Source organism: Lissotriton vulgaris, chromosome 2_1 (genome assembly GCF_964263255.1).
Source record: "Lissotriton vulgaris chromosome 2_1, aLisVul1.2, whole genome shotgun sequence".
In the NCBI taxonomy this organism is placed as follows: Eukaryota; Metazoa; Chordata; class Amphibia; order Caudata; family Salamandridae; genus Lissotriton; species Lissotriton vulgaris.
In genome coordinates this window covers 586,592,995-586,617,858 of record NC_141687.1, presented here as the reverse complement: position 1 = coordinate 586,617,858, position 24,864 = coordinate 586,592,995, and the positions used below count along the sequence as shown (strand labels likewise).

The window sequence follows — 24,864 nt, the reverse complement described above, 5'->3', positions numbered from 1 at the left end:
TCACAGCTGCAGCGACAAGGTCACAGTCAACTCTCCTGCATCTTCAGACATAAGTGGTCATTGGTCTTCCGTGCTTCCTGGTCCCTCCTGAGTGGCATAGACTGTCCTCTCTGCTTGCAGAACCTTCTCTTCAGGAATACACCCTTGGATTACACCGAACTCTTTCACCTGCTTCACTAGCGGCATCTTAACTTAAGTCCCCCATTGTGATCTACAGCGGTTTCAGACGTCACTTTGCAACTTCTGCACCTAGCTTCCCTGGTGTAGGTATCCTGGTTCCTGGGGTATCCGCAGGTGGGGTGTCTCTTTAATCTTCCATCTTCAACGGGGTTTCTTAAGGGTCCTCTAGGAGGGGGTTCTTCTTGAAAACTGCAACTGTGACTTCCCCATTGACTTGCATTGAGTACGCGGCTGTGTTTCCACTCTGCACACAAGCTCCATGGGGTTCCAAGGTACTGACCTTGAGTGGTTCCTTGGGTCTTCTAAGACTTGCTGGGTATAGTTGAGACTTCGGTCGCAGTTCACATTCGACTTTAACATATGGTTTGGTCATCCCCGGGAGACCACTGTATTTTTGTGCAACTTATCTGTTCTACTATTGAAATATTATTATTATTATTAATATTATGATTATATCTACGTGCACAAGGTTTACCAATGTGCTAGTGAGTGTTCATGATAAATATTTCTATAACTACACTGTGTGATTCTTTTTCACTTAACCTATACGCACAAGTTACTACTTGTGTAACGATATATCTGTAAGAGACATTAGTTAGTGATAGATTCCTTACCTTAGAATATCCCCAGGCGTCAGACTGGATCCGGAAAGTTTTGCGTAGCAGTACCCTTGCGCGTCGGTAGGCGTAGTATGCGGCTCCGCGTCCGTCGTCGGCGTCGTGATGACGTCGGAGTACTTAGACGCCGCCTCCGCGTGCTGACGTCAGTTCTTAGCCACAGCTTTTCCGCGCCAGAAGCGCAGAGCCATGACAACAACCGACACTGGTGCCAAGAAACTAGGGCCCTGAAAGGGGATGACCTTAACCCTAGATATCGGTTCGCAGAACGGGGAGGATGGGTGGGTCGGTAAGGAATCTATCACTAACTAATGTCTCTTACAGATATATCGTTACACAAGTAGTAACTTGTGCATCTGAAAGAGACACGTTAGTGATAGATTCCTTACCTTAGAATAGATACCCCAGCAATACCATCCCCGTGGTGGTGGGTCTGCGAACCAACAATCACACCAGAAAGTCCTGGAGGACGGAACGGCCGAAGTAGCCGTCCCTCTGGACTTGACTGTCCAGGCAGTAGTGCCTTGCAAACGTGTGCAGCGAGGCCCACGTAGCTGCCTGGCAAATGTCCTGCAAGGGCACCCCGGCCCAAGGCAGTAGTAGTGGCCGTGGCACGAGTGGAATGAGCCCTCAGCCCAACAGGGGGTTCCTTCTTAGCCAAGGAGTAACACGCCTGGATGCACAAGATAATCCACCGGGAGATGGTCCGCTTGTGCACCACTTTCCCTTTCTTAGCGCCCGCGTACCCAACAAAGAGTTGATCATCCACCCGGAACTGTTGTGTGCGGTTCAGATAAAATGAGAGCGCACGTTTTGGGTCCAGACGGTGGAGCCTCTCCTCCTCTCTCGAGACGTGCGGAGGCGGAAAGAAGATGGGCAACGTGATGGATTGCCCAATGTGGAAGGCCGTGACTACCTTGGGAAGGAAGGAGGGCTTGGTCCGCAATACAACCTTGTCCGGATGGACTGAAAGGAAAGGAGGCTTACAAGACAGAGCCTGGAGCTCACTCACTCTCCTGGCAGAGGTGATGGCTACCAGGAAGGCAGTCTTCAAAGAAAGAAGGCGAAGAGGACAGTTGTGAAGTGGCTCAAAGGGAGCGCACATCAGAAACGTTAGAACCAGGTTCAAGTCCCACTGAGGCATCACGAAGGGAACAGGTGGAAACGTGTGTGTGATGCCTTTCAGAAATCGATTTACAATAGGGGACTTGAACAAAGATGGCTGGTCAGGCAGCCTTAGGAAGGCTGAAAGGGCAGAAAGGTAGCCCTTGATAGTGCCCAGAGCAGAGCCCTGCTGGGCAAGAGAAAGAAGGAAGAGGAGAACCTCAGAGAGAGGGGCATTGAGGGGATCCACAGCCTTTGCTGTGCACCATGCCACAAATCTGTTCCACCTGCAGGCGTATACCGTCTTTGTGGAGGGACGCCTGGCTGCCAGAATGATGTTGCAAACTTCAGGAGGCAAGTCAAATGGCCTCAACTGTCGCCGCTCAATCTCCAAGCATGGAGGTGGAGACTGGACAGGTTCGGGTGGAGGACCGTCCCCTGCTGCTGCGACAGAAGGTCCTCCTGAAGAGGCAGACGAACCGGGGGATCGACTGACATACTGAGTAGCTCAGGATACCAGAACCTTCGTGCCCAGTCCGGAGCCACAAGGATGACTTGTGCCCGGTCGCGCTTGATCTTCTTCAGCACTCTGGGCAGAAGTGGTATAGGCAGAAAGGCATACAACAGACCGCAGCTCCACTCGCGACGAAAAGCGTCTCCGAGTGAGTGCCGCCTTGGAAATTCCAACGGGGAATAGATCTAACCAAAGCTCTCCCCATCGCAGAAAGAGGCCTTGCGCCACGTCCGAGTTCAAACGCCATTCGTGATTCATCGAGCACCGACGGCTGAGTTCGTCCGCCCTGGCGTTCATAGAACCTGCCAGGTGTTGAACCACCAGAGTCTCGCCCTGATGTTCCAGCCATTGCCAGAGGCGCAGAGCCTCCTGGCAAAGAGTCCACGACCCCACTCCGCCCTGTTTGTTGCAGTACCACATGGCGGTGGTGTTGTCCGTGAACACTTGCACTGCCCTCCCTCGGACAGACGGGAGGAATGCCTTCAGTGCCAGACGAATCGCCCGCAGCTCCAACAGGTTGATATGGAGCCGGGACTCCGCCAGAGACCAGAGTCCTCAGATCTCCGCCTCTCCCAAGTGGCCTCCCCAGCCCTGGAGGGACGCGTCCGTCACAACTACGTGCTCCGGTTGGGGAAGGAAGAGGGATCTGCCGTTGACCCAATCGCGGTCCGTGAGCCACCACTGCAGCTGTCTCGCAGTGCCCTCCGAGATCAGGACATGGTCGGACCGGTTGCCCCGGTGCTGGGCCCACTGGAACTTCAGGTCCCACTGCAGAGCCCGCATCCGCCACCGTGCGTGATGCACCAGAAGGATGCAGGAGGCCATCAGCCCCAGAAGCCAACGCGTCAACCTTACCGAAACCCGGGATAACGGCCCGAAGATCGGAATCAGAGCCTGTATATCCGCCTGTATATCCCGAACCCGCTGTTCGGGCGGGTAAACCCGAAACTGCGCCGAGTCGAGAACCGCTCCGATGAAAAGGAGCTTCTGAGAGGGGCACAGGTGTGACTTCGGCACATTGATGGAAAATCCTAGATGATGCAGGAGATCCGCCGTAGTCTGGAGGTGGCTGACGACTGCCTGGGGCGAGCCCGCCTTCAACAACCAGTCGTCTAGGTAGGGGAAGACTGAGACCCCCAACCTGCGCAGATGAGCTGCGACCACCGCCATCACTTTCGTGAACACCTGTGGGGCGCTGGTAAGGCCGAAGGGGAGCACCGTAAACTGTAAGTGCTCAAGGCCTACCGTGAACCGCAGGTAACGCCGGTGGGCCGGCAGGACGGGGATGTGGAAATATGCGTCCTGCAAGTCCAACGCTACCATCCAGTCTCCTGGGTCTAGGGCAGTCAAGACCTGAGCCAGTGTCAGCATTTTGAACTTCTCCTTCCGGAGGAAGCCGTTGACGTTCCTCAGATCCAAGATAGGAAGTAGGCCCCCTTTGTCCTTCTTGGGTACCAGGAAGTAGTGGGAGTAGCAACCACGTCCTACTTCTGGCCCAGGAACGCGCTCGATGGCCCCCTTGGCCAAGAGGGCCGAAACTTCCTCCTGCAGGAGCCGCAAATGATCCCCCGATACGCAGTGGTGTTGCGGTGGCATGGCTTGAGGGGTCGTCTCGAAGGGGAGGGAGTAGCCCCTTCGGAAGATCTGCAGCACCCACCTGTCCGAAGTGACTGTGCGCCAGTGAGAGTGGTGATGGCGAACCCTGCCTCCCACTGGCGTCACATGGGCCGGAAAGCACGGACTAGGAGGGTTTAGAGGCGGATGCTGCTAGGGCAGGTATTGCCCGACTCCGCTTGTTTCCCCGACAGCCTCCACGGCGGTTTCCACGGCCGCCGCCGCGCTGGACGACAGTTTGCGGCGAGTGGCTGGCGGCAAGTGTGGGGACGCCCCTTCCTTGGCCACGAAAGGAGCGAAAGGCACCCATTTGCTGGCGCGGGGCCGAGAGGCCCAAGGACTTGGCCGTAGCCCTGGAGTCCTTAAAGCGCTCAAGCGCGTGGTCTGCCTTGTCGCCAAAGAGGCGACGGCCATCGAACGGCATGTCCATGAGTGTATTTTGGACGTCTGCCGAAAAATTGGCGGATCTCAGCCAGGCGTGGCGTCGTACCGCCACCGTCGTAGCTATCGCTCTGCCCAGCGAGTCAGTAGTATCCAGTCCGCACCTGATTGAATACTTGGCTGCGTCCCGGCCCTCCACCAGGGCTTGGCAGAGTTTAGCCCGTACCTCCAACGGACACTCTGGCAGCACTTCCGCCACCGTTTCCCACAGAGAGTGGGTGTAACGGCCCAAGAGGCATGCGGTGTTGGAAGACCGCAGTCCCAAACTAAGGGAGGAGAAGATCTTCTTACCATAGTTCTCGTACCTCTTGGACTCCCTGTTCGGCGGGGCTGTCGGGAAGGCGGTCTGGGAGTTAGAGGCCTGGATAACCAGACTCTCTGGGGTGGGGTGGGTGGACAGGAAACATGGGTCGCCCGGAGCTGGTGTTCCTATCCACTGGCCTCCCCAAGGTCTCCTGTCCAGTCCATGTTAGACTGGCACTCTCTGGCCAGAGGGTCCTCAGACCCCTCCCAATCCTCCTCATCCCTCATCTCCTGAGACGGACTCCTGGTGCATAGTGGATGTCCCAGCGAAGGACTGGCTTCAAGTCATGCTTCCTGCCACCGGATGATCAGTTCTCGTTCGAGGAGGTTGTCTAGGATCGGTGCAACGCCCACACTCCTCGTCGCACACCAAGTCATTGGGGAGGTTTCTGTAAGTTGGGTAAACATAAGAAGTCGAAGACTTTTCCCCGTCTGCCGGCTGACTGGACTCGGAGCGCCGCCGCTCAAGAGTTCCGTCTCCATTGCCTCCTTCTGAGACGAAGCTGCACCTATCCGACTTTCTGGGAGCCAGAGTGTCTCCTGCCCAAATTCCAGACATTTTATAAGACCTTATACCTCATTTTTGGGTAGCCTAGTTCTGCTGGTGCGCCTTCGGGCCTGGTGGAGACGGTTGAGAACCCTAGGCCTTCAACGCCGGTGGCTTAGGCCCTACTCTGGAGGGCTCCTGTGGATGGATCCGAATCAATGCCAGTCGATCTCATTTGACCTTCCCCCAACGTCGATCCCGTGGACGACACTCCCAGCGCAGACTGGGTCGCCCGGAGCTGGTGTTCCTATCTACAGGCGAACCTGTAGCGGGCCTGGACCAAGTGCCCAAAAGAACGTCCGTCAAGGCCTCATTAAACGGCAGCAGAGGCTCCATGGAGCATGACTGCGGCTTAAGGACCTCAGTGAGGAGATTAGTCCTCACGGTCGCGACGGGGAGCTCAAGGCCCAAGGCCTTGGCAGCCCTCATCAGCACCACACCATAAGTAGCACCCTCCTCCGAAGCCACGGTAGGAGTAGAGACAAATCCAGTGTCTGGAGAGGTGTCCAGGCCACTGGCCTCCCCAAGGTCTCCTGTCCAGTCCATGTTAGACTGGCACTCTCTGGCCAGAGGGTCCTCAGACCCCTCCCAATCCTCCTCATCCCTCATCTCCTGAGATTCAGGGTCGTAACTTAATGAGGTCGGTTCATAGAAACTAAAATCTCCAAACGGCGTCGAGATCGGCGCCGATAGGCGTCGTCCCGAAGTCGGAACCGATTGAAAGGAGGCATCGGGGACAGCGCCGCCCGAGGGGACACCACAAGGACCGACGCCGGGGGGGTCGTAAGGTCCACTGGTGACGATCCACCGCCCGAGGAGGGCCCAGAGGCGCCGGGCCCGTAGGCGCCGATAACGCCGGGGCCGCTGTACCCTGCGGCGCCGGGACCAAAGGCGCCGTCGTCGTCGAGGCCGAAGCACTCCTTCTGCTACCCCTAGCCACTTATGAGCTAACTTTTTGTCGACTTGTTTTTCGAGACGGACTCCTGGTGCATAGTGGATGTCCCAGCGAAGGACTGGCTTCAAGTCATGCTTCCTGCCACCGGATGATCAGTTCTCGTTCGAGGAGGTTGTCTAGGATCGGTGCGGAGCCCACAATCCTCGTCGCACACCAAGTCATTGGGGAGGTTTCTGTAAGTTGGGTAAACATAAGAAGTCGAAGACTTTTCCCCGTCTGCCGGCTGACTGGACTCGGAGCGCCGCCGCTCAAGAGTTCCGTCTCCATTGCCTCCTTCTGAGACGAAGCTGCACCTATCCGACTTTCTGGGAGCCAGAGTGTCTCCTGCCCAAATTCCAGACATTTTATAAGACCTTATACCTCATTTTTGGGTAGCCTAGTTCTGCTGGTGCGCCTTCGGGCCTGGTGGAGACGGTTGAGAACCCTAGGCCTTCAACGCCGGTGGCTTAGGCCCTACTCTGGAGGGCTCCTGTGGATGGATCCGAATCAATGCCAGTCGATCTCATTTGACCTTCCCCCAACGTCGATCCCGTGGACGACACTCCCAGCGCAGACTGTGGCCCGACGCCGACCCCATCTTCATCCCCGAAGTAGACACGGAGCCGGACCAATGTCCGTTACGATGCCGGAAGGGAGTTTTAACCCTCTTTTCATTCCTGGTGTTCCTTTTGGGCCAGAAGGTGATGAAGAGGATTGGGAGGGGCTGCTGGACCCTTTAACTGACCAGCTAGAAGAGCCGGACACCGAGCAGCTAGAAAAGCCGGGCTGGCGAATGGGCCTAGGTAATGCCAGTGGTCTTGACGCTTCCAATGACAGTGGCATGCTTTCTCCCTCTACTGTGGCTATGGAGGAGGGAGATTCCTATGCTGTGGTGGTGGTGAGCTCCTCGGCTTCGAGCTCTCTATGGTGGCAGTTAGGACCAGCCTCCTGACAAAGGTGCTTCAGCCTGAGTTTTCCACCACCAAACCCCTTTTGCATTTTAATGACGCCCTAACAGACATCCTTCTGGGCATTAGGTTCAAGCCCAGCATAAAGGTTCCTGCGGATCGGATAATCGCTGGCCGCCACATCCCCAGGCGACCCAGAGTTACTGATGCAACTTCCCTTCCCTAAGAACTTCTTCGTCTAAACCTAATCTTCAAAAGAAGCATTCCCTTCTGCACCTCCAAACAGTTGCGTAGCTAAGGGGGGCAGGTCTGGCTAGGGCGGCACTGTTTTTCTGGGTGGCGGAGGTGAGCAAGTAGTCTGTCGACTACCACCAGCCTACCACCGCCTCCACCCAGAACATGTCATCCGTCGGCCGAAAGAGGCTTCACCCTTCTCTCTCAAGCAGTTGCAGACTGGAGAGACGCAGCTAAATTTCCCATCCAATGTAGACTGGATACCATCGACTCATTGGGCAAAACGATTGCCACATCGGTAGCTCTTAGATGCTACGCCTGGTTGAGAACTTCTGGTTTCTCGGGGGATGTTCTAATCTTCTTTGATGGACATGCCCTTTGATGGCACTCCTCTTTTTGGAGACCAGGCAGACTCAGCGTTTGAGCGATTCAAGGTTTCTCAAGCTACAGCCAGATCCTTGGGCCTCACTGCTACCGCCCGTCCACCTCAGTCTGCCTTTAGTCCATTTTGTGGCTATGGAAGGGGGCACCCAGCCACGTCCTTCCCAGCCATCGAGTCACACAAGCTGTCCAGCCTCTACGTGGCAGTGAACGTCTGACCCAGCATCCTCGTGGGTCAGCACCCTGAACTAATCCAGACAACCCTTAAATTGGTTTTAGTTGTCATAGACAACTTTAGAAAGCTCTTTAAGTGGTAGCGGAGGAGAGAAGTCTTCAGGCTTAGTCCAAAAGAAGTGCTCAGGGGCTTGTTTTACCAGTACTAATCAGATAATCTGAAAGAGACGTTAGTGATAGATTCCTTACCTTAGAATATCCCCAGGCGTCAGACTGGATCCGGAAAGTTTTGCGTAGCAGTACCCTTGCGCGTCGGTAGGCGTCGTCTGCGGCTCCGCGTCAGTCGTCGGCGCCGTGATGACGTCGTCGGAGTACTTAGACGCCGCCTCCGCGTGCTGACGTCAGTTCTTTTTTCCGCGCCAGCCAGCGCAGATCTGGAAAGAGCAGTTCCCTAGTCACTTTTTGACTAAACTTTTTTGTGATCTTTTGATCCATTTCGAAGTCTGTACGACTCAGACAGTGCCGTTAGGGATGCCCGGATTCAAGCATTGCGACAAGTGCGACCGTACCATGTTGGTCACGGATCCCCACCGCCAGTGCCTGATGTGTTTGGGCGTCGACCATGACGACGAGGCCTGCTCCGACTGTCGGGCACTTTCGAGGAAGGCTAGGCGGGAGCGGTCCCGCAGGCGACTCAAAATCCGCCAGTCGGCCCTGCGCCGTGTGAGGTCCCGGTCCCACGGGAGGTCGAGGGACAGGTCGCGGGGACGGAGCCGTCACAGCTCCGGGAGTCGGCGCCACTCCTCCGGAAGAAAGAACTGATATCAGCGTGCAGTCAGCAGCTGATGGAAATAGACGCGAGCTAAGGAGCTCCAACCGCTGTTCCCCCTATATTCAATTATCCTGCGGCCCAGACACAGCTGGAGGTGCGGATTAGACTGCCGAGTGAAGTCAGGTGCTGGGAGTGAGAGAGAACGACCTCCACGAAGGCTGCCGCGGCTGTAGCAGCCTTGAAATAGAAGCGGGACGGATGGGCTCCGACGGACTCAAGATAGAAGACACACCGTGAGTCAAGATGAGTGCATCACATGGGCGACTGAGTGACAGCAGCAGCGAAAGTCCTCCAGCACAGCGGACGGCCCTGGTGATCGAGACGGTTGGGTGAGGGGGGCACAGAGGAACTAGTGGACAGCCTGCCGTGAAGCGGAAGCTGTTAAGGAAAGACGGCGTTAAGATGGCGCCCAAACTGTGGAGGCCCTGAAATGGCGGCCAGAACGAGGGGAAGAATGTTTTAAATGCAGCAGCACTGTTAAGATTGGTTCGTGGCCGGAGGGTGCAGCAGCGATTGCGGAGTACATCTGGGGGTGGAGTAAGAATACTGCCCGCACAGCAAAGGGGCCCCTGCACTGAGGACTCAACCCAAAAGAGAGGAAGCAGGAGCAGCAATGCGAGTACCTGAGGCTGCTCGAGGAGCGCAGGGCTATCTCTGAAGTGCCTGAACTGCCCCAGGAACAAGCTCTAAGGGTACCACCTGACACCAGAGGGGCCCCCTGCAGTGTGTGTCCAAGAAGCGCCAGTGCGAGCGGCAGACCCTGGGCAACCAACATCTGCTGTGCGTGAGGAGACTGGTCCCGCTGGAATAGATTACCCTGCAAACTGTAGGGGTGCTGGTCCCTAGGATGGTGCATGAGTGCCTTGAAAACTCAAGGAGCCAATAGAGGCAGGGTTCGCCCCTCGCGGACCGAGGCAGGACTTTGCAGGTGCGGTGGAGGGAAGAGCATTGTAGAGAGGCCTACTGGACCATGCGCAGTGAGGGCCCGGGCCTAACTGCAGCAGAGGCCAGATCTAGAGGGGAGGAAGCGCCTGGTCAGTAGTAAGCACCAATAAATACTAGTGCGTTACCTAACTGCGCACCGACGGAAAGGCTTGATAGCAAGAAAGACAGCAGCTGTATGTCCAAAACGGGGCCAGCAGCAGGACTCTGCAGTGATCTACACCTCTACCAGAAAAACTAATTTGGGCGCGAGTGCCGCTGCTGACCTATTATGTAATGGCTGACTAGGGGGTGTAACGGGACATTGAAAGGAGATAGTCTTCCAGATATACAGGAAGAACTTACATCCCAGGCAGTTTCCAGGAGGAACAATTCATAGTGCTCCTCTGTGTCCCTCACACTGCTGGTCGCTCCCGAGATGTGCTGGCCTTGGCCAAAGAGTGTCGTACTTCCCATGAAGAGTGACAGTGAATCTGAAGAGTAGATGGTATACCGGTGTGACTGGTGAGGCCGCAGGAGGCCTATGGCTTAGGGCGATTCGCACTACACCAGTTCCGTTGGACGGCCGCAACAGAGCAGACCAACCTAATGAGTTCCAGAGCCACACAGGCACGAGAGCGGGAAACCCAGTGAGTACTTGGGACCATGGGGAGAACCCAGAAGAAACTAGGATTGAATGTACTCTCTGTCAACGCCATCGGAACCTAGACGGACGATGAGGAAGAGGTATTGGAAATCAAAGAATTAGCTCCCAGAAAACCGACGCTGGTGGACATTATGCAGGCGATCACGTCCTCCAAAGAGGGTCTTGAGGGGAAAATAGATGCAATAGGTACAGATCTGAACCTATTAAAAGATGACCATCGGAAGCTCAAAGGGCGGGTGACAACCTCTGAGAGAGAACTGGGGGGCTTATCAACGCAGATTGCAGGGATGCAGAAGACCCTAGCAGAGTTATAAACTAAATTGAAAGTGCTGGAAGTTCGAGCTGAGGACAGTGAGGGACATTCCAGGAGAAATAACATCAGTCTGGTAGGAGTGCCTGAAAGAGCGGATGGTGAGAATATGATTCAGTTTCTCGAAGACTGGCTGAGCGCACAAGTGGCTCCGGATGGGTTGTCTCCTTTCTATGCACTAAAACGAGCTCATTGAGTCCCAGCAAGACCGCCCAAGCCGGGGCCCCCCCAGACCAATAGTGGCGCGACTGTTACACTTCAGGGATAGAGATCATATCAAGCCCGCCAAAAAAGAGAAGTAAAAATAGATAATAGCACAGTTATGATCTTCCCAGATTTCACCAGGGAAGTCTAGCATAACAGGGCATCCTTCTTGACTGTTAAAAAGAAGCTTCGCCAGCTACAGCTACTGTACACCATGCTCTTCCCTGCGTGGCTCAGAGTAACAGACCCAGAAGGGCCTCGATTCTTCAACATACCCCAAGAAGCCTGGGATTGGCTGGACATGCAGAAATTGCCTGTCAGGCGTGCCTCTACAACAGACTCATCACAAAATAGCCCAAGTAGCAACAAATCAGGGCCCAGAGCCCCATCTCCAAGAGAGCTTAACCTAGAGCGGAGGAGAGTGCTGCAGGAGGTAGCAAGACACAGCCACAGCAGCTCCAGCCCTTACCCTAGTAAAAGTGGATTGGGAGCAGACAGACTAGCCGGCTCCTAGCGAAATGGATACCTCGGAGACGGACCTTCCAAAAATAACTCCTTAAACAGCAGATGATAGCTGAGGAAGGCGATCTAACTGTCCAGTAGGCAACCTTCGGGGGCGGGCTGTAACTTACATATGAGAGGGAAAACAGCGGTCCTACCTGGGAGCTGCAACATAACATGGAGAGAGCCAAATTGCTTGGTAAAAGGTATTGGGGTGTGGGGTATGGGGGCTAGGGGGAGGCGGCTTCAGGACCGGGGTTTGATGCCGGACCAGTTGGTCGACCACCCCACTACTCAATAGAGGATGTTATTGCAATTAGATAAAGTTTGGATGGGGACTAGTTAACCAGTACCTGTTCTGGGGAGGGGGAGTTGGGAGTTCTGTTTGGTTCATAAGCTGGACTGTTGGGAGAGGCATGTCACTGGGGGAGACTTTACCTGGGGAAAGGGTTCATCGTTACAATGGGACCCGCATTAGACTTGAAATGTCTGTCGCTGAATGTGAGAGGGATGCACAAGATGATGCGACAGCATAAAATACATGCATATTTGGTACTCGGGGGATTCCAGATAGCATTGCTCCAAGAGACCCACATAATGACAAAGGAGGGAGCGGCAGTGCAACAGCAGTGAAGAGGGCAGGTGTTCTATACCAACTTCTCAGCATCTGCGAGAGGGGCTCTGATATGGGTGAGGGCGGGAGTACCTTTCCAGTGCACGCAGCAAATCACAGATCCCGATGGCAGATATGTAGTAGTCTCTGGAAGGCTAGATGGCAGGGATATAGTACTGGGTAGTATCTATGCACCCAACACAGATCAGCCCACTTTCTTTTCATAACTTTCTATGAAGTTGGCCCCAGTACTCACGGGTTCGGTACTTTTGAGAGGGGACTTTAATTGTATTCTGGATGTTGCTATTGACCGTTCTCAGCCCCACATCCTGATCCACCCACACATAAAATAGCAGACTTATGGCGGAACTGGCAGCAGAAATAGGGGTTGGTAGTCTTTTGGAAAGCCCAGCATCCAGAAACCCGGGACTATTCCTTTTTTTCAGTGCTTCATGAACTGCATGTGCGCTTGGATGCATTTCTGTGCTTCCCCGATGTACATCAGGGAATACGCAGCAGTGAATACCTCACTAGGACAATCTCGGATCATAACCAAGAGTTGGTTTGTCTAAACTGGTCCATGGTGGGGTCCAAAATACTGTGTTTGAGACCAGAGGCCCTTGAGTTCCAGGTGCGGCGACTGGCCAATACTTACACGAAAACGCTTACACAGCCACGGACCCACTGGTAGAGTGGGATGCATTTAAAACAGTCATCAGGGGGGGTATATTTCAGCAATGACCGGTACCCAGAGGGTCCTACTCCAGGATGTGCAGAGAGCAGACCAGCGTCTCAGGGTGCTAGAACAAGAAAGGCCTGAGAATGCGGATAAACAGGGAGAACTATTGGAGGCTAGAGACGCATTGGCAGTACAGGTTGAGCGCCTACGCTGCTCTGACTCTTAGCCCATTCCGAGAGAGACAAGTCGGGAGCCTTACTGGCCGGGCTGGCCAATCCAGCTAGGAGAGGCACGACTATAGCAGAGATTAGGGATCTAAATGACTAAGCGAGATATGATCAACAAGGCATAAATGACTTGTTCCTAGAATACTACACTTAGTTATGTAAGAGCAGGGTGAGCCTAGTACATGAAGACATGGACAGATTTCTGCAAGACCTGGATCTACCAGTGTTAGATGAAAAGTTAGCAGATACACTGGGGAGGGACGTGGAAATTGGGGAAGTGCGAGGGGCTATTAAGAGTATGGCAAGAAACAAAACCCCAGGAACAGATGGTCTACCAACTGAATTTTACCTAAAATATATTGATCTGTTAGGCCCCAAATTGGTACAGCTATATAATGCGGCAAAACAATTGGGACATCTGCCCGTCTCAGCCAGAGATGCCATTATCATAACCCTGCTTAAACCGGGGAAACAACCATGGGATAAAACAGCAGATCGACTCCTTTCCTTGCTTAACCTGTACTACAAAATCCTCAGCTGTATATTGGCTACCCGTTCACTCCCACATTTGACAACACTGATTCACAGGGACCATTTGGGGTTAATCCCCATGAGAAATACAGCGCTTAACGTTAGACTACTGCGGGTGCTGGGAGCAGGCACTTATGAGAAGGACTAGGCAACGATTTTCGTGGTAGACATAGAAAAAGCATTCGATAGCTTAGAATGGCAATACCTATTTCATGTAATGAGGCGGGTTGGGCGATAGGTTTGTAGACTGGACAGCGCTACTATGCTCCGGCTCCACCGCCCGGGTAAAGACCAGGAACTTGATATCAGATGCTTGTGAGTTGAGCAGGGGGACGAGACGGGGATGTCACCTCTCTACTCTACTATTCGCCCTTGGAATTGTGCCGCTTGCCGCGTGAGCCCGCACAGGGCAACATTATAAAGGCTTTGCAGTGGCTAGGCTGACACATTACAATGCGTTGTATGCGGATTACCTACTGATGTTCCTGGCAGATTAGACGGAAGCACTTCAGGGAGCGAAGGACTTGCTTCGGGACTTGGGCGCAGTAGCAGGACTAAAAGTGAACTGGTCAAAATCTTGCTTATTCCCGATGAGACGGCAGAGTAGGGCCACAGGAAAAAAGGAAGTGCTATGGGAAAATAGATGCTTCACATACCTGGGCACCCAAATAGATCACAACTAGGGGGATCTCCTTGAGGGAAATATAGGACGAGCATCACGGAACATGAAAAGTAACTGACTTTTGGAGCACTTTGCCACTATCGGTAGTAGGCAGAGTAGCCTTGCTTATAATGGTGACCCTACCGAGACTGTTGTAATTCTTTGGAACTCTACCAATTTGGATACCACCACGCTGCTTTGCCCAACTCAGATCACTGGTCACGGGGTTCTTATGAGGGACAGGACGGCGGAGAGTGGCACTTAATGCTCTAATGAGACCAAGAGCGGAAGGGGGATAGCCTGTGCCTGACTTCGGGGCTTACTATCTGTCAGCACAGCTCCAATGGCTTACGAAATGGGTAGAGGGGCGACTACGTGGAGTGGAGGACGGCAGAGACGAGACGACAACTCTGAGGTTCCTATCACGACTACTGTTAAGACTCCCGATTTGAGCCCAGGCCCTTCCCATGGAATTGGACATTGCTAGACACTGCTGGTGCAGATACCTGCAGCGAGCCAAAATTGGGTGCCCCTCACGCCCCAGAATTCCTGTTACTTATGTGCGAGGCCTTACCGCACGGGGTAACTGACAGAGACTGTCTAATTGGGTGGACCAGGGATTAGTCACGATGTGAGACTTGTACGAGGAGGGCACTCTGATCCCATTTGATGACCTGCAGGACTGGTACGACATAACCAGGGGGAGGGGGGGTACAAACTTTTTGTTGCACTCTGCCCTCACGGCAGCCATACGAAAACACTGGGGATGGGGGCTCCGCCAACTGTGATGCAAATACGTAGTGATGACGGCAGGTACATTCAAAGCGGTCACCAGTTTGTACAGGCGAATTACGAGGGAAGCCTTAATTTCCCTATCAGAGCTGCGCCTAAAGTGGGAGGTGGAGTTGGGGGTGGGGGGGGCGAACTTTTTGTTGCACTCTGCCCTCACGGCAGCCCTACGAAAACACTGGGGAAGGGGGCTCCGCCAACCGTGATGCAAATACGTAGTGATGACGGCAGGTACATTCAAAGCGGTCACCAGTTTGTACAGGCGAATTACGAGGGAAGCCTTAATTTCCCTATCAGAGCTGCGCCTAAAGTGGGAGGTGAAGTTGGGGGGGGGGGGAAGAAGATATCCCAGGGAAAGCTTGGGGGGAGAAAGCTTGGGGTGAGCTGGTAGAGAGGGCTTGGAAAAGCACCGGAAATGCGAGATTCCAGTTGGTACACTTTTACATATTACAGAGGACATACCCAACTCCGGACAAAAATAAATAAATACTTTAAGACCCATACTGCGGCCTGCCCCAGGTTTTACTCACACGACGGACTTCAAGCACATGTTCTGGGACTGCACACGATTGGATAATTACTGGGAAGAGGTGATTGCGATATTGGCTGAAGTCACTGATAGAGACACTGTGGCATCCCTCAAATATTGCTTTTTGTACTGGTTTCTACACACGTCCAAAAATACAAATCACAAGCAAATTTTTAGACATGGGTCTGCTCCTAGCCAAAAGGGACATTACCTTGCACTGGAAAAGCAAAACAAGGTCCAAGGGTATCCAGGTGGAATAAGGAACTCATTAAGTGGGTGGAATGTGTGGGAATAACCAGGTTGCAAATTGCTCAACGAATGGGGAATGAGAAAACATCAGATACAGCTAGAGCATGGGAAGCTTTAGTTGTGGCGCTCAAGGCCCCAGATGCTAGTGAAGAGGTGGACCCACTAGAAGCACCCCCAGAGGGGATAGGATAGATCAGTCACCTGCCTTACTTAACAGGGCCTCAAATAAAGGGACTCTAGAAGTAGCAAGATGCATTCGGTACTATTTATGTGGGTTCGCGGAAGTACCGTGGGTCACATGTGCAACCTCTGATGACAGAACTGGGACTTACAAGATGGGGTTTATTTGCCAGTGACACATTGGAGGGGTGCGGACAGAGGGGGGGCTGTTGCGGGTAAGGGCCTTTAATCCAGAACTCTGACACGTTCCGGAGCTCCACATTGGATACTTCTGAAATACGGGCTGGGAGTTGACATGTGGGAGTTAAAGTATTAAGAGACTGGGAATGAACATCACTACATTTTCCCAACTGCTTTGTAAGACATATAGGAAAGTGGAGAATTATGATCCTGATCAAAATACTGCATGATGTACTGAAACCGACTGGAACTTTATGTAAACTTCAATGAAGCTTGTTAAAAAAATTATTTTAAAAAATCAGCGTGCATGGGAGGCGTGGCGTCTATGTAGGTCTCGCAACGTCATCTCGGTGCCCACGAGGAACGTGGAGCTGCCAGACGCCACTTAGCAAAGCACAGGGCTACTGCTGTAGAAAAATGTCCTTATCACGAATGACGCCAGGGGGAAATTCAAAAGGTAAGTAATCTACAACTAATAGTCTCTATTAGATTCTTAGTCTTCGAGTGAAGAACACATCTCCCAATTGATTGGCTGGGATGGGCACAGACTTGGTTTGGCCAACCTGCAGGCTAAGCTACTGGAGAATTTGGACTATAAGGCAATAACTATGAAAGGCCTGCTGAGGATGTGCTGTATTCAGCCCTTCTTGGATCCAATTTTAGGACAAAAGGCAGGACTTTGGAATTATAACGTTTGCTGCCAACTCAAAACCTGAAAGCTTCCAATGGTTTTGTGCTACTGGACTATGGAAATGAGCTTTTTGAAGATCAATGAGGCACGCCCAATCTCTGATAGAAATGAGGGTAGAACTAATACTATGCCAACATCCAGAATGTTTCTCTATTTGCTTATGGTCTTAAAGCCCCAAATGGGTTTGAATTCTAGTTTGGCCCATCTTTTTCGAACTAGAAAGTAAAGGTTAGAAATTCCCTTTACCTTTTTTGGAAGTTGGGACTGCTTTCAGTGAATGCCTTTCCAGTAAGCTGTTTATTCTTGACATGGTCAGACTTTTATTGACACAACTTTCCTGAATAGATTGCTGTTGGATATAACTTGAACCTGAGCAAATGGCCATTTTGAATAATGATCCGTACCCAATTGTTTTTTGTTATATTTTTCCATCCAACTAAGTGATTACAAATACATTTCCCTAAAGGAGTGGCCGACAGAATAGGGAGAAGGGGCTAATCACTGCTGTCCTCCATCTGGATGTTTCCTGTAGCTGCAGTCAGTGGTAAACTTTATCTTCCCCCCCCAACAGGATGACTTGCTTGGTATGTTTGTTTTTCCTGCTGCTTCGATTATGGCAAGGGACATCAACTTTCAGAGGAAAATGTCACCCTCCCTGAGGCCAGTAGTGATGTCTTATATTCCTTTCACTTTCAAAGTCCAGACTTGAAAGATTCCACCTGTCTTCAAATGCAGCATCTCTTCATCAAAATACCTGTTTAGCAATGTTCTCAGTTAAAAGGAACTTGATTATATGATGGTAAGCCCCAGGTTTTAAAGTTCTCAGTCAGGAAAAAAGTTTGAGTGAGGTTGTCAAAGTAATCATAGGTGGCCATATTTGCAGAAAAAGATGCCATATTAATGACATGATTAAAGACCATGATATCTTCATTTAAAATCTCATGCAAAGCAATCATAGGTCCTCAATTTTTTATAAATTGTCCCAAAGAGAATTGTCATATCACTAAACAAAACTGTTAACAACCGACATGAAACAAACTTTTCATAAGTACATCGCACATCAAGCCTTGCCAGGTGGCAATATGAAGGAATTTGAATTAGAATGGGACCTCCTGGATAGCTCTCTTAAAAACAAAGGGTTCTGCTCTGGAGGTCTATATTTTTACAGCAGCCGCATTGGGTGAGACTTGATTGTACCCTGCGTCTGAAAAAGCTACATATCTGGTTTGAAACGGCAGGAACCAAAAGAAATACAGGATTCTGGAACTCATCTGGTGAAGCGTCTAAATATTAACCGACGTTTTAGTGGAAGATGCAGCATGGAAACTGGCAGCCATGCAGGCCCTCTGGTAAGCTCATCTTGGAAGGTATTGATGTCATCTACAGGGCTAATGCAAGCTGAATATAACTTTATGAGAGGATTAATACCTCCCATAACTTATCGCCCTAGAAGAAGCTGAATAGGCGTAACTAGTCATTTACGTATACAAAGCAAGCAACTTTCTCATTGAGTACCTTGTTCAGTGGAAACACAGAATAAAGCCTTTGGTAAGTGTGATGTCTAACATTTTCAGTTAAATGTTACGACTTGTTTGCCAGATGAATTTTTTTTTTTTAAATGATTACCTGCAAACGTGTTTATCCCCCAAAATCTGTTAAACTATCCCACACATGCAGGGTGTATTTTACCGTTAATCAATAACAGAGAACACCATTATTCAGAACTCAATGTTAGTCTACCTTAATTGACAAACGAGAAAACCCATCTAAGCAAGACACTGCAGCAAACCTACCTCACAGCACAGTTCATCCGGACTAAACAATGAAATTCACAATTGGTTGACAGAATCAAACTTGCTAGGACAGACCAGTACGCTTGCTGACAGCACAAGCAGGTCACCTTTAAATGCACCTAGCTTCCTTACAATGAAAACTATAGTCTTTGGTGCTTACCGTCGCAGTACTGAAATACCACAATGCGGCCCTGCTTTGGCTCTGCCTCCTCTGGATACACCATGGCAGTCCCCACAACGAAATATGTGTTGGTGTCTTTCCCTAACCGGCAGGACACTAGGCTGAGAGCATATTCATTCTGCAGGAACTGGTGAGCATGGAGCACTGTAGGAGGAAGAAACGGAAAACAGAACGAGAGGAACAAAAAGTGAGTGTAACACACTGAAAAGATAAAGGAACCCCTGTATGAAGAAAGACGAGCAAAGGAAAGGCACAAACAAATAAAGTGGAGCAAACCAGAAGGGAAGAAACAAGGACTGGGAAAAAGGACAGCAGCAAACAACAGTGAGTTGAATGAATATAAATGAGTAATGAATGAGGAGATTACACAAGAGTGATAACAAGAGGAGTAAAAACACAGAAGGTACAGAATAATGGGTAGATATGAAATGAGGGATAGGAGCAAAGGGGAGAAAATAATTCAACACAGCAGATCAGGTTAAGGAGTAAAAATAAAGTATAGATGGGGAGCTGTTTCATGAGCAAGGGCAACAAAGGAAAGGGAAAGTGAACTGAGAAATTAGTTACTACTATATCAGTGAGAGAAGGGAAATTGCAAAAAGTCTTACTGTCAAATTAATACATTACTTACCAATATACAATAAATATTAATTATTACATATGGCAATTAGAAATAATTCATTTCAAATTCTGCCCCTTCACATTCACGGTTCAAATCCAACCTGAGCTAATCGGTTCCCTGTAGAATTTACTTAAATGTCAGGACTTGTTACTGCCCATTTCCCTTTCCAGCCAGTTAAAAGAGCCCCCTTGTCGAAGTTGGTGGTCCATTTCCCCAAAAAATGAATACCCCACACTTTCAAAAGGTAATGTTCATCTTCCAGTATTTAAAGACACCATCTCTTTTCCTGGAAGCTAATGTCTTAGCAAATACTTTAACTCTCCAGCCACCTATGGATGCTTCATCACTAGATAGTCTTTTCTCCTACGTCTATCCTGGGAGTTCACTCCCATGTTCCCATTTCTCCTTTTGCGGTAAGTTTATGATCCTCACCTTTCGCAGAAGTTGAAAACTGACATCTAAGTCTTGATTATAACATTCACCTGTGTGTTGATATCAACGTCCAATATGTTATTTTTTTTATAAATATATTTTGGAAGAGTTCATACAGCCATCAATCGGCATTTCATAAAATAAATTATATCATAATGATATAACAAAAAATACAAATGTTATAGATTCCACATATAGCACACAGTATGATACAGCCAATGGACAGCCTAATCTTGCACAATGTCCCAGATATATTGATTCATTTCTAATAAAATACTTTCTCCAAAGATGGAGAGGGAACCTCCCTCTTGTCACCCCACCAATCCCAGCGCTCCCATAACCTCTAAAATGTGTAATGAGTTCCCAACCTCAATGATAGATATTCTAGCCCCTTAATTTTTAACATTATAGACCGACATGAAAGTAGGGATCACTTTTGAATGTCAGGTTTGAAGAATTATTGATCTTGCAATTAAGGCTATTATGCAAAATCATTTCTGCTGCAGTGGTTCTATATTGATGTTGGGAGAGTAACCCAAAACATCTGTCTGGGCATCAGGGCCTGAAACCAAAACCGGCCCTGGCAAACTGTTCGGCCAGCCCCTAGGAGGGGGTAAGGTGAGTGGGTGCGGCCGAACTGTTTGACAGAAGCCGGTTTTAGCCAATTTTGTTACAGGGGGGCGATATTGCAGCTAAGCTGCAAAACCGGCCACCTGTAACAAAAAAGCCCCCCTGGCAGACGAAAAACTGGCTCTCACCTTGGTGGCCCACCGGGGAAATGCCCGGTACCCGCTAGGGTCAGTCCGGCCCTGCTGAGCATCCATTGAACGAATGATCTCAAATGTGTGGTGGCAATATTCCTGAATCTCATCCCAGAACTAAGTAATTTTGGACAACACCACATGGTGAGTTCAGTTGCGCCTCCGCACCCCCTTTAGCAACTTTCCAGTATCTCGGGTTTAATTATATGCAAACAAGCCAGGGTTCTATAGTGCAACTATTTTGTATAAAATTGCATTCATTGAAAATTCACCTCCTTTAGTAAAGAAAAATTGAAAAGATTTATCTTATTCCAGGTCTCTACCGAGATCTAGAGGCTTTCCTTGGGCTGCCACTTATACCGGGCCTTCAAGAATACCTTATTGGCCTCTTGTCTATGGGTGGTTACCCAGCAACTAATGACTACGCTTTCTAACCTCTATCAAATTTTCGACCAGATCTAGACTTGTCAAGATTCTTCAGGGATCCAATTAATTCAAAAAATGTCTTAGCCAAATAAAGGACCACTGCATCATTATTTTAAAGTGCCTAATTGTACGCTCAACTTCAGTCCAATCTTGCCACGAGTCTATGTTAAGAAACTCCATCATCTTTCGATATCCATTACTCTTCCATCTAGCGGCAGTTTTCTTTTCTAATAAAGGTCGATACCCAATATGGATATCTGCCAAACGGATGACTCCACTAACAGCAGGAATATCATAACATTAAACCAGTTGTTCTTTCCGTTTGGGAGACCATTGCAGAATAGTGAATCTAAACTTTTTGGGTGCTCTAGCAAGGCATAAGAAATCATCTCATAAAAACTTATCTATTCAGTTTATTCCTGGTGATTTAAAACATCTATAAAAACAAATGAGCAAAATTTGCAAAACAGTATTATTTTAAATCGGACAGTGCGAGGCCCCATTCTTTCCCTGGCCTACATAATGTAGCTAATCTATGCGTTTCATTTGCCCTTGTGAAGGTGGAGAACATTCCCTCCATTTCCTTAAAGAACTTTTTCTGAAGAACATAGGGAATTGCAGCAAACAGGAAATTGCACAAAGGTAAAACGGACATCTGAATTAATGCATCACTGCCCATTATCAATATGGGTAGATTGGCCCATCTTGTAAAGAGCGCCTCCAGAGGGAAGAAATGCAGTGCATACAAGTCATTGATGTTTTCCGTAACATATACTCCTAAGTAACGCTTAGGCCTAGAGTTAAGAGAGTAAAATTCTATAAGTAAAGTGACGAGTGCGCAATTACAATGTAAAATTTCAGTTTTCAACTTATTAATCTTATACCCACCCAGTGCTTGATACTCTTGGAAAATCTGAAAACCCCACTTTTGATTCTCTAAGTCCGATTTTAAAAAATTAGGTTGTCATTAGCCTATAACTTGATGTTTGTTATCCAACTTATCGGTCTGAACAGCTAAAGGTTCAATAAAAAGAGTAAAAAGTTTAGGTGACGGGGCACAGCCTTGTCTTGTTCCCATGCTAACTTTGCAAGAACCAATATAGCGAAAATTGATAATTAATTGAGATTTTCGCATTTATATAGTTGCGATATTATCGGTTTGAAGCAAGTGGGGCCTCCGAATTCCCCAAGAATGACTAAGAGGCTTTCCCAACATAGTAGGTCAAATGCCTTTTCCGCATCTAATAGAAAAACTTGAGCGGTAACTACCTTTTGAAGAAAGTAAGGCCTCAATCAGAAAATTCATATTGGAGAACAGCTGTCTACCAAAAGAAAACAATGTTGGTCCAGATGGAAAATTGTTCCAACCATTTTACTCCTCCAGTTGGTCAGTAGTTTGGGGACAATCTTATGGTCAATATTTAAAATGCTAATGGGTCTATAAGAATTTACATTTTCCCTGCTCTTATCCTTTTTCAGGATGCGGACCATTATTGTTGTACGGAATAACGCCAGGACTTCTCCCCTTCCTAAATTATAATAAGCGAAATTTAATATCTCAGGATTTAAAACAAGTGCAAATTTCTTATAGAGCTCCGGCGGTAAGCGATATTCACTACAGGCATTCCCATTAGCCAGAGATTTATCTACCCCCTCAACTTTGAGAGAAAATCTAGCTGGTACAGGTTGGGATTGTCTTTGTAGTAGCTTAGGAATGGGGAGCAAACTTTAAACACCTGAGCTGGGAAATATCAGCCTTCTGATGTACACTATATATCGAATAATAGTGTTTGCAAAATAAACCCTACATTTGAGCGAGACCTATGATATTTCTTCTTCAAAAAGTGATGTTCTCCTATTCTGCGCTTAGCTCTCTCAGGCCTGCCAGGCTAGAAGCTTCACCGCTTATTCAGTTTCTTCTCTCCCCGTTGCCGGCACCATCTCTCCCCGCTGCCGGCACCATCTCTCCCCGCTGCCGGCACCATCTCTCCCCGCTGCCGGCACCATCTCTCCCCGCTGCCGGCACCATCTCTCCCCGCTGCCGGCACCAGCTCTCCCCGCTGCCTGCACCAGCTCTCCCCGCTGCCTGCACCAGCTCTCCCCGCTGCCTGCACCAGCTCTCCCCGCTGCCTGCACCATCTCTCCCCGCTGCCTGCACCATCTCTCCCCGCTGCCTGCACCATCTCTCCCCGCTGCCTGCACCATCTCCCCCTCTGTCAGCACCATCTCCCTGCACCATCTCTCCATCTGTCTGCACCATCTCTCCATCTCTCTGCACCATCTCTCCATCTCTCTGCACCATCTCTCCATCTCTCTGCACCATCTCTCCATCTCTCTGCACCATCTCTCCATCTCTCTGCACCATCTCTCCATCTCTCTGCACCATCTCTCCATCTCTCTGCACCATCTCTCTGCACCATCTCTCTGCACCATCTCTCTGCACCATCTCTCTGCACCATCTCTCTGCACCATCTCTCTGCACCATCTCTCTGCACCATCTCTCTGCACCATCTCTCTGCACCATCTCTCTGCACCATCTCTCCATCTGTCTGCACCATCTCTCCCTCCGTCTGCACCATCTCTCCCTCCGCCTGCACCCCCTCCCCCGCCTGCTGCTCTTTTAACCCTTTCCTCGACACCTTCTCCACCCCCCGTGCCCCCATTGTTTCTCCCACACAGTTCTCGGCTTTTCTCAAAGTGACTACACATGAAATGTGCTTTGAATTTGTGCGCGTGCCGCTGAGGATAAGTTTAAATAGTTAGATGCAGAGGCGAGGCTGCTGAGCTCCGACCAGCCATTCTGGACCTTGGTAGCTCCATAGCCAACTCCATCCCGTAGAAACATTGCACAATCTTTCATTACATGTTTTAAGGAAGGCAATGTACACATAAAACAGAACACACACATTTTTGTTTCGTACAAAACCGGTATCTTGACACAGAGATGCCTGTGGGAGGCAGGACCTGGGGTGCTGCAGCCATTCTAGTGGCTTCATAGAGACCACTGCACCCTTTTTTTATGACTACCATATAACCTTTAGTAATGACTTGAGATAAGATATCATTGTCGCCTACTTCAGATGGACCTCTAATAATGATGGGCTTCTGGGAGATTGGCATTATGCAAGCCAGGAAAATCGGCCTCGTGCCTCGGTTTGGTTGCAAAAAAAGCTAAAGCTGGGGTGCAGTGGGACCTTCGCACCAAGAAGCACCAGTGCCATGCACCTGCTACCCTGCAGATAATAACGTTGTTTCACACAGAACACGTCTTGCAAGTGATTGTGTCAGCGCTTAAGCCAAAAGCACTTTCTGCAATACTCATCCAAAGGGTGCCAGAAAAGCAGCACTGGTGGGTTTTTAATATATCTTAAGGCACTAGTTACTTACCTTCGGTAACGATATATCTGTAAGAAACAGTAGTTAGTATTAGATTCCTTACCTTAGAATATCCCCAGGCATCAGTCTGGATCCGGAAAATTTTGCGTAGCAGTACCCCTGCGAGTCGGTAGGCGTCGTCTGCGGCTCCGCATCCGTCGTTGGCACCGGGACGACGTGGGAGTACAGACGCCGCCCTCGCGCGCTGACGTCAGTTCTTTTACATAGCTTTTCCGTGCCAAAAACGCAGAGCCATGATAAAAACAAACACTGGTGCCATGAAACTGGGGCCCTGAAAGGGGATGACTTTAACCATAGATATCGGTTCGCAGAACGGGGAGGATGGATGGGGCGGTAAGGAATCTAATACTAACTACTGTTTCTTACAGATATATCGTTACCGAAGGTAAGTAACTTGTGCATCTGAAAAACAGGTTAGTATTAGATTCCTTACCTTAGAATAGATACCCCAGCAATACCAACCCTGGTGGTGGGTCTGCGAACCAATGATCACACCATAAAATCCTGGAGAACGGAACGGCCAAAAAAGCCATCCCTC

General features: G+C 49.9%; 1 protein-coding gene across 1 annotated transcript in view; it reads right to left on the bottom strand.

Moving 5' to 3' along the window:
* The window catches only part of DDB1 (damage specific DNA binding protein 1), a 1,134,380-nt gene that overhangs the window by 323,648 nt on the left and 785,868 nt on the right, over positions 1-24,864 (bottom strand). Inside the window, exon 20 of the mRNA XM_086955618.1 lies at positions 18,669-18,833. Within this exon, the coding sequence (XP_086811744.1) occupies positions 18,669-18,833 (165 nt within the window). The remainder of the gene's footprint in view (positions 1-18,668; positions 18,834-24,864) is intronic.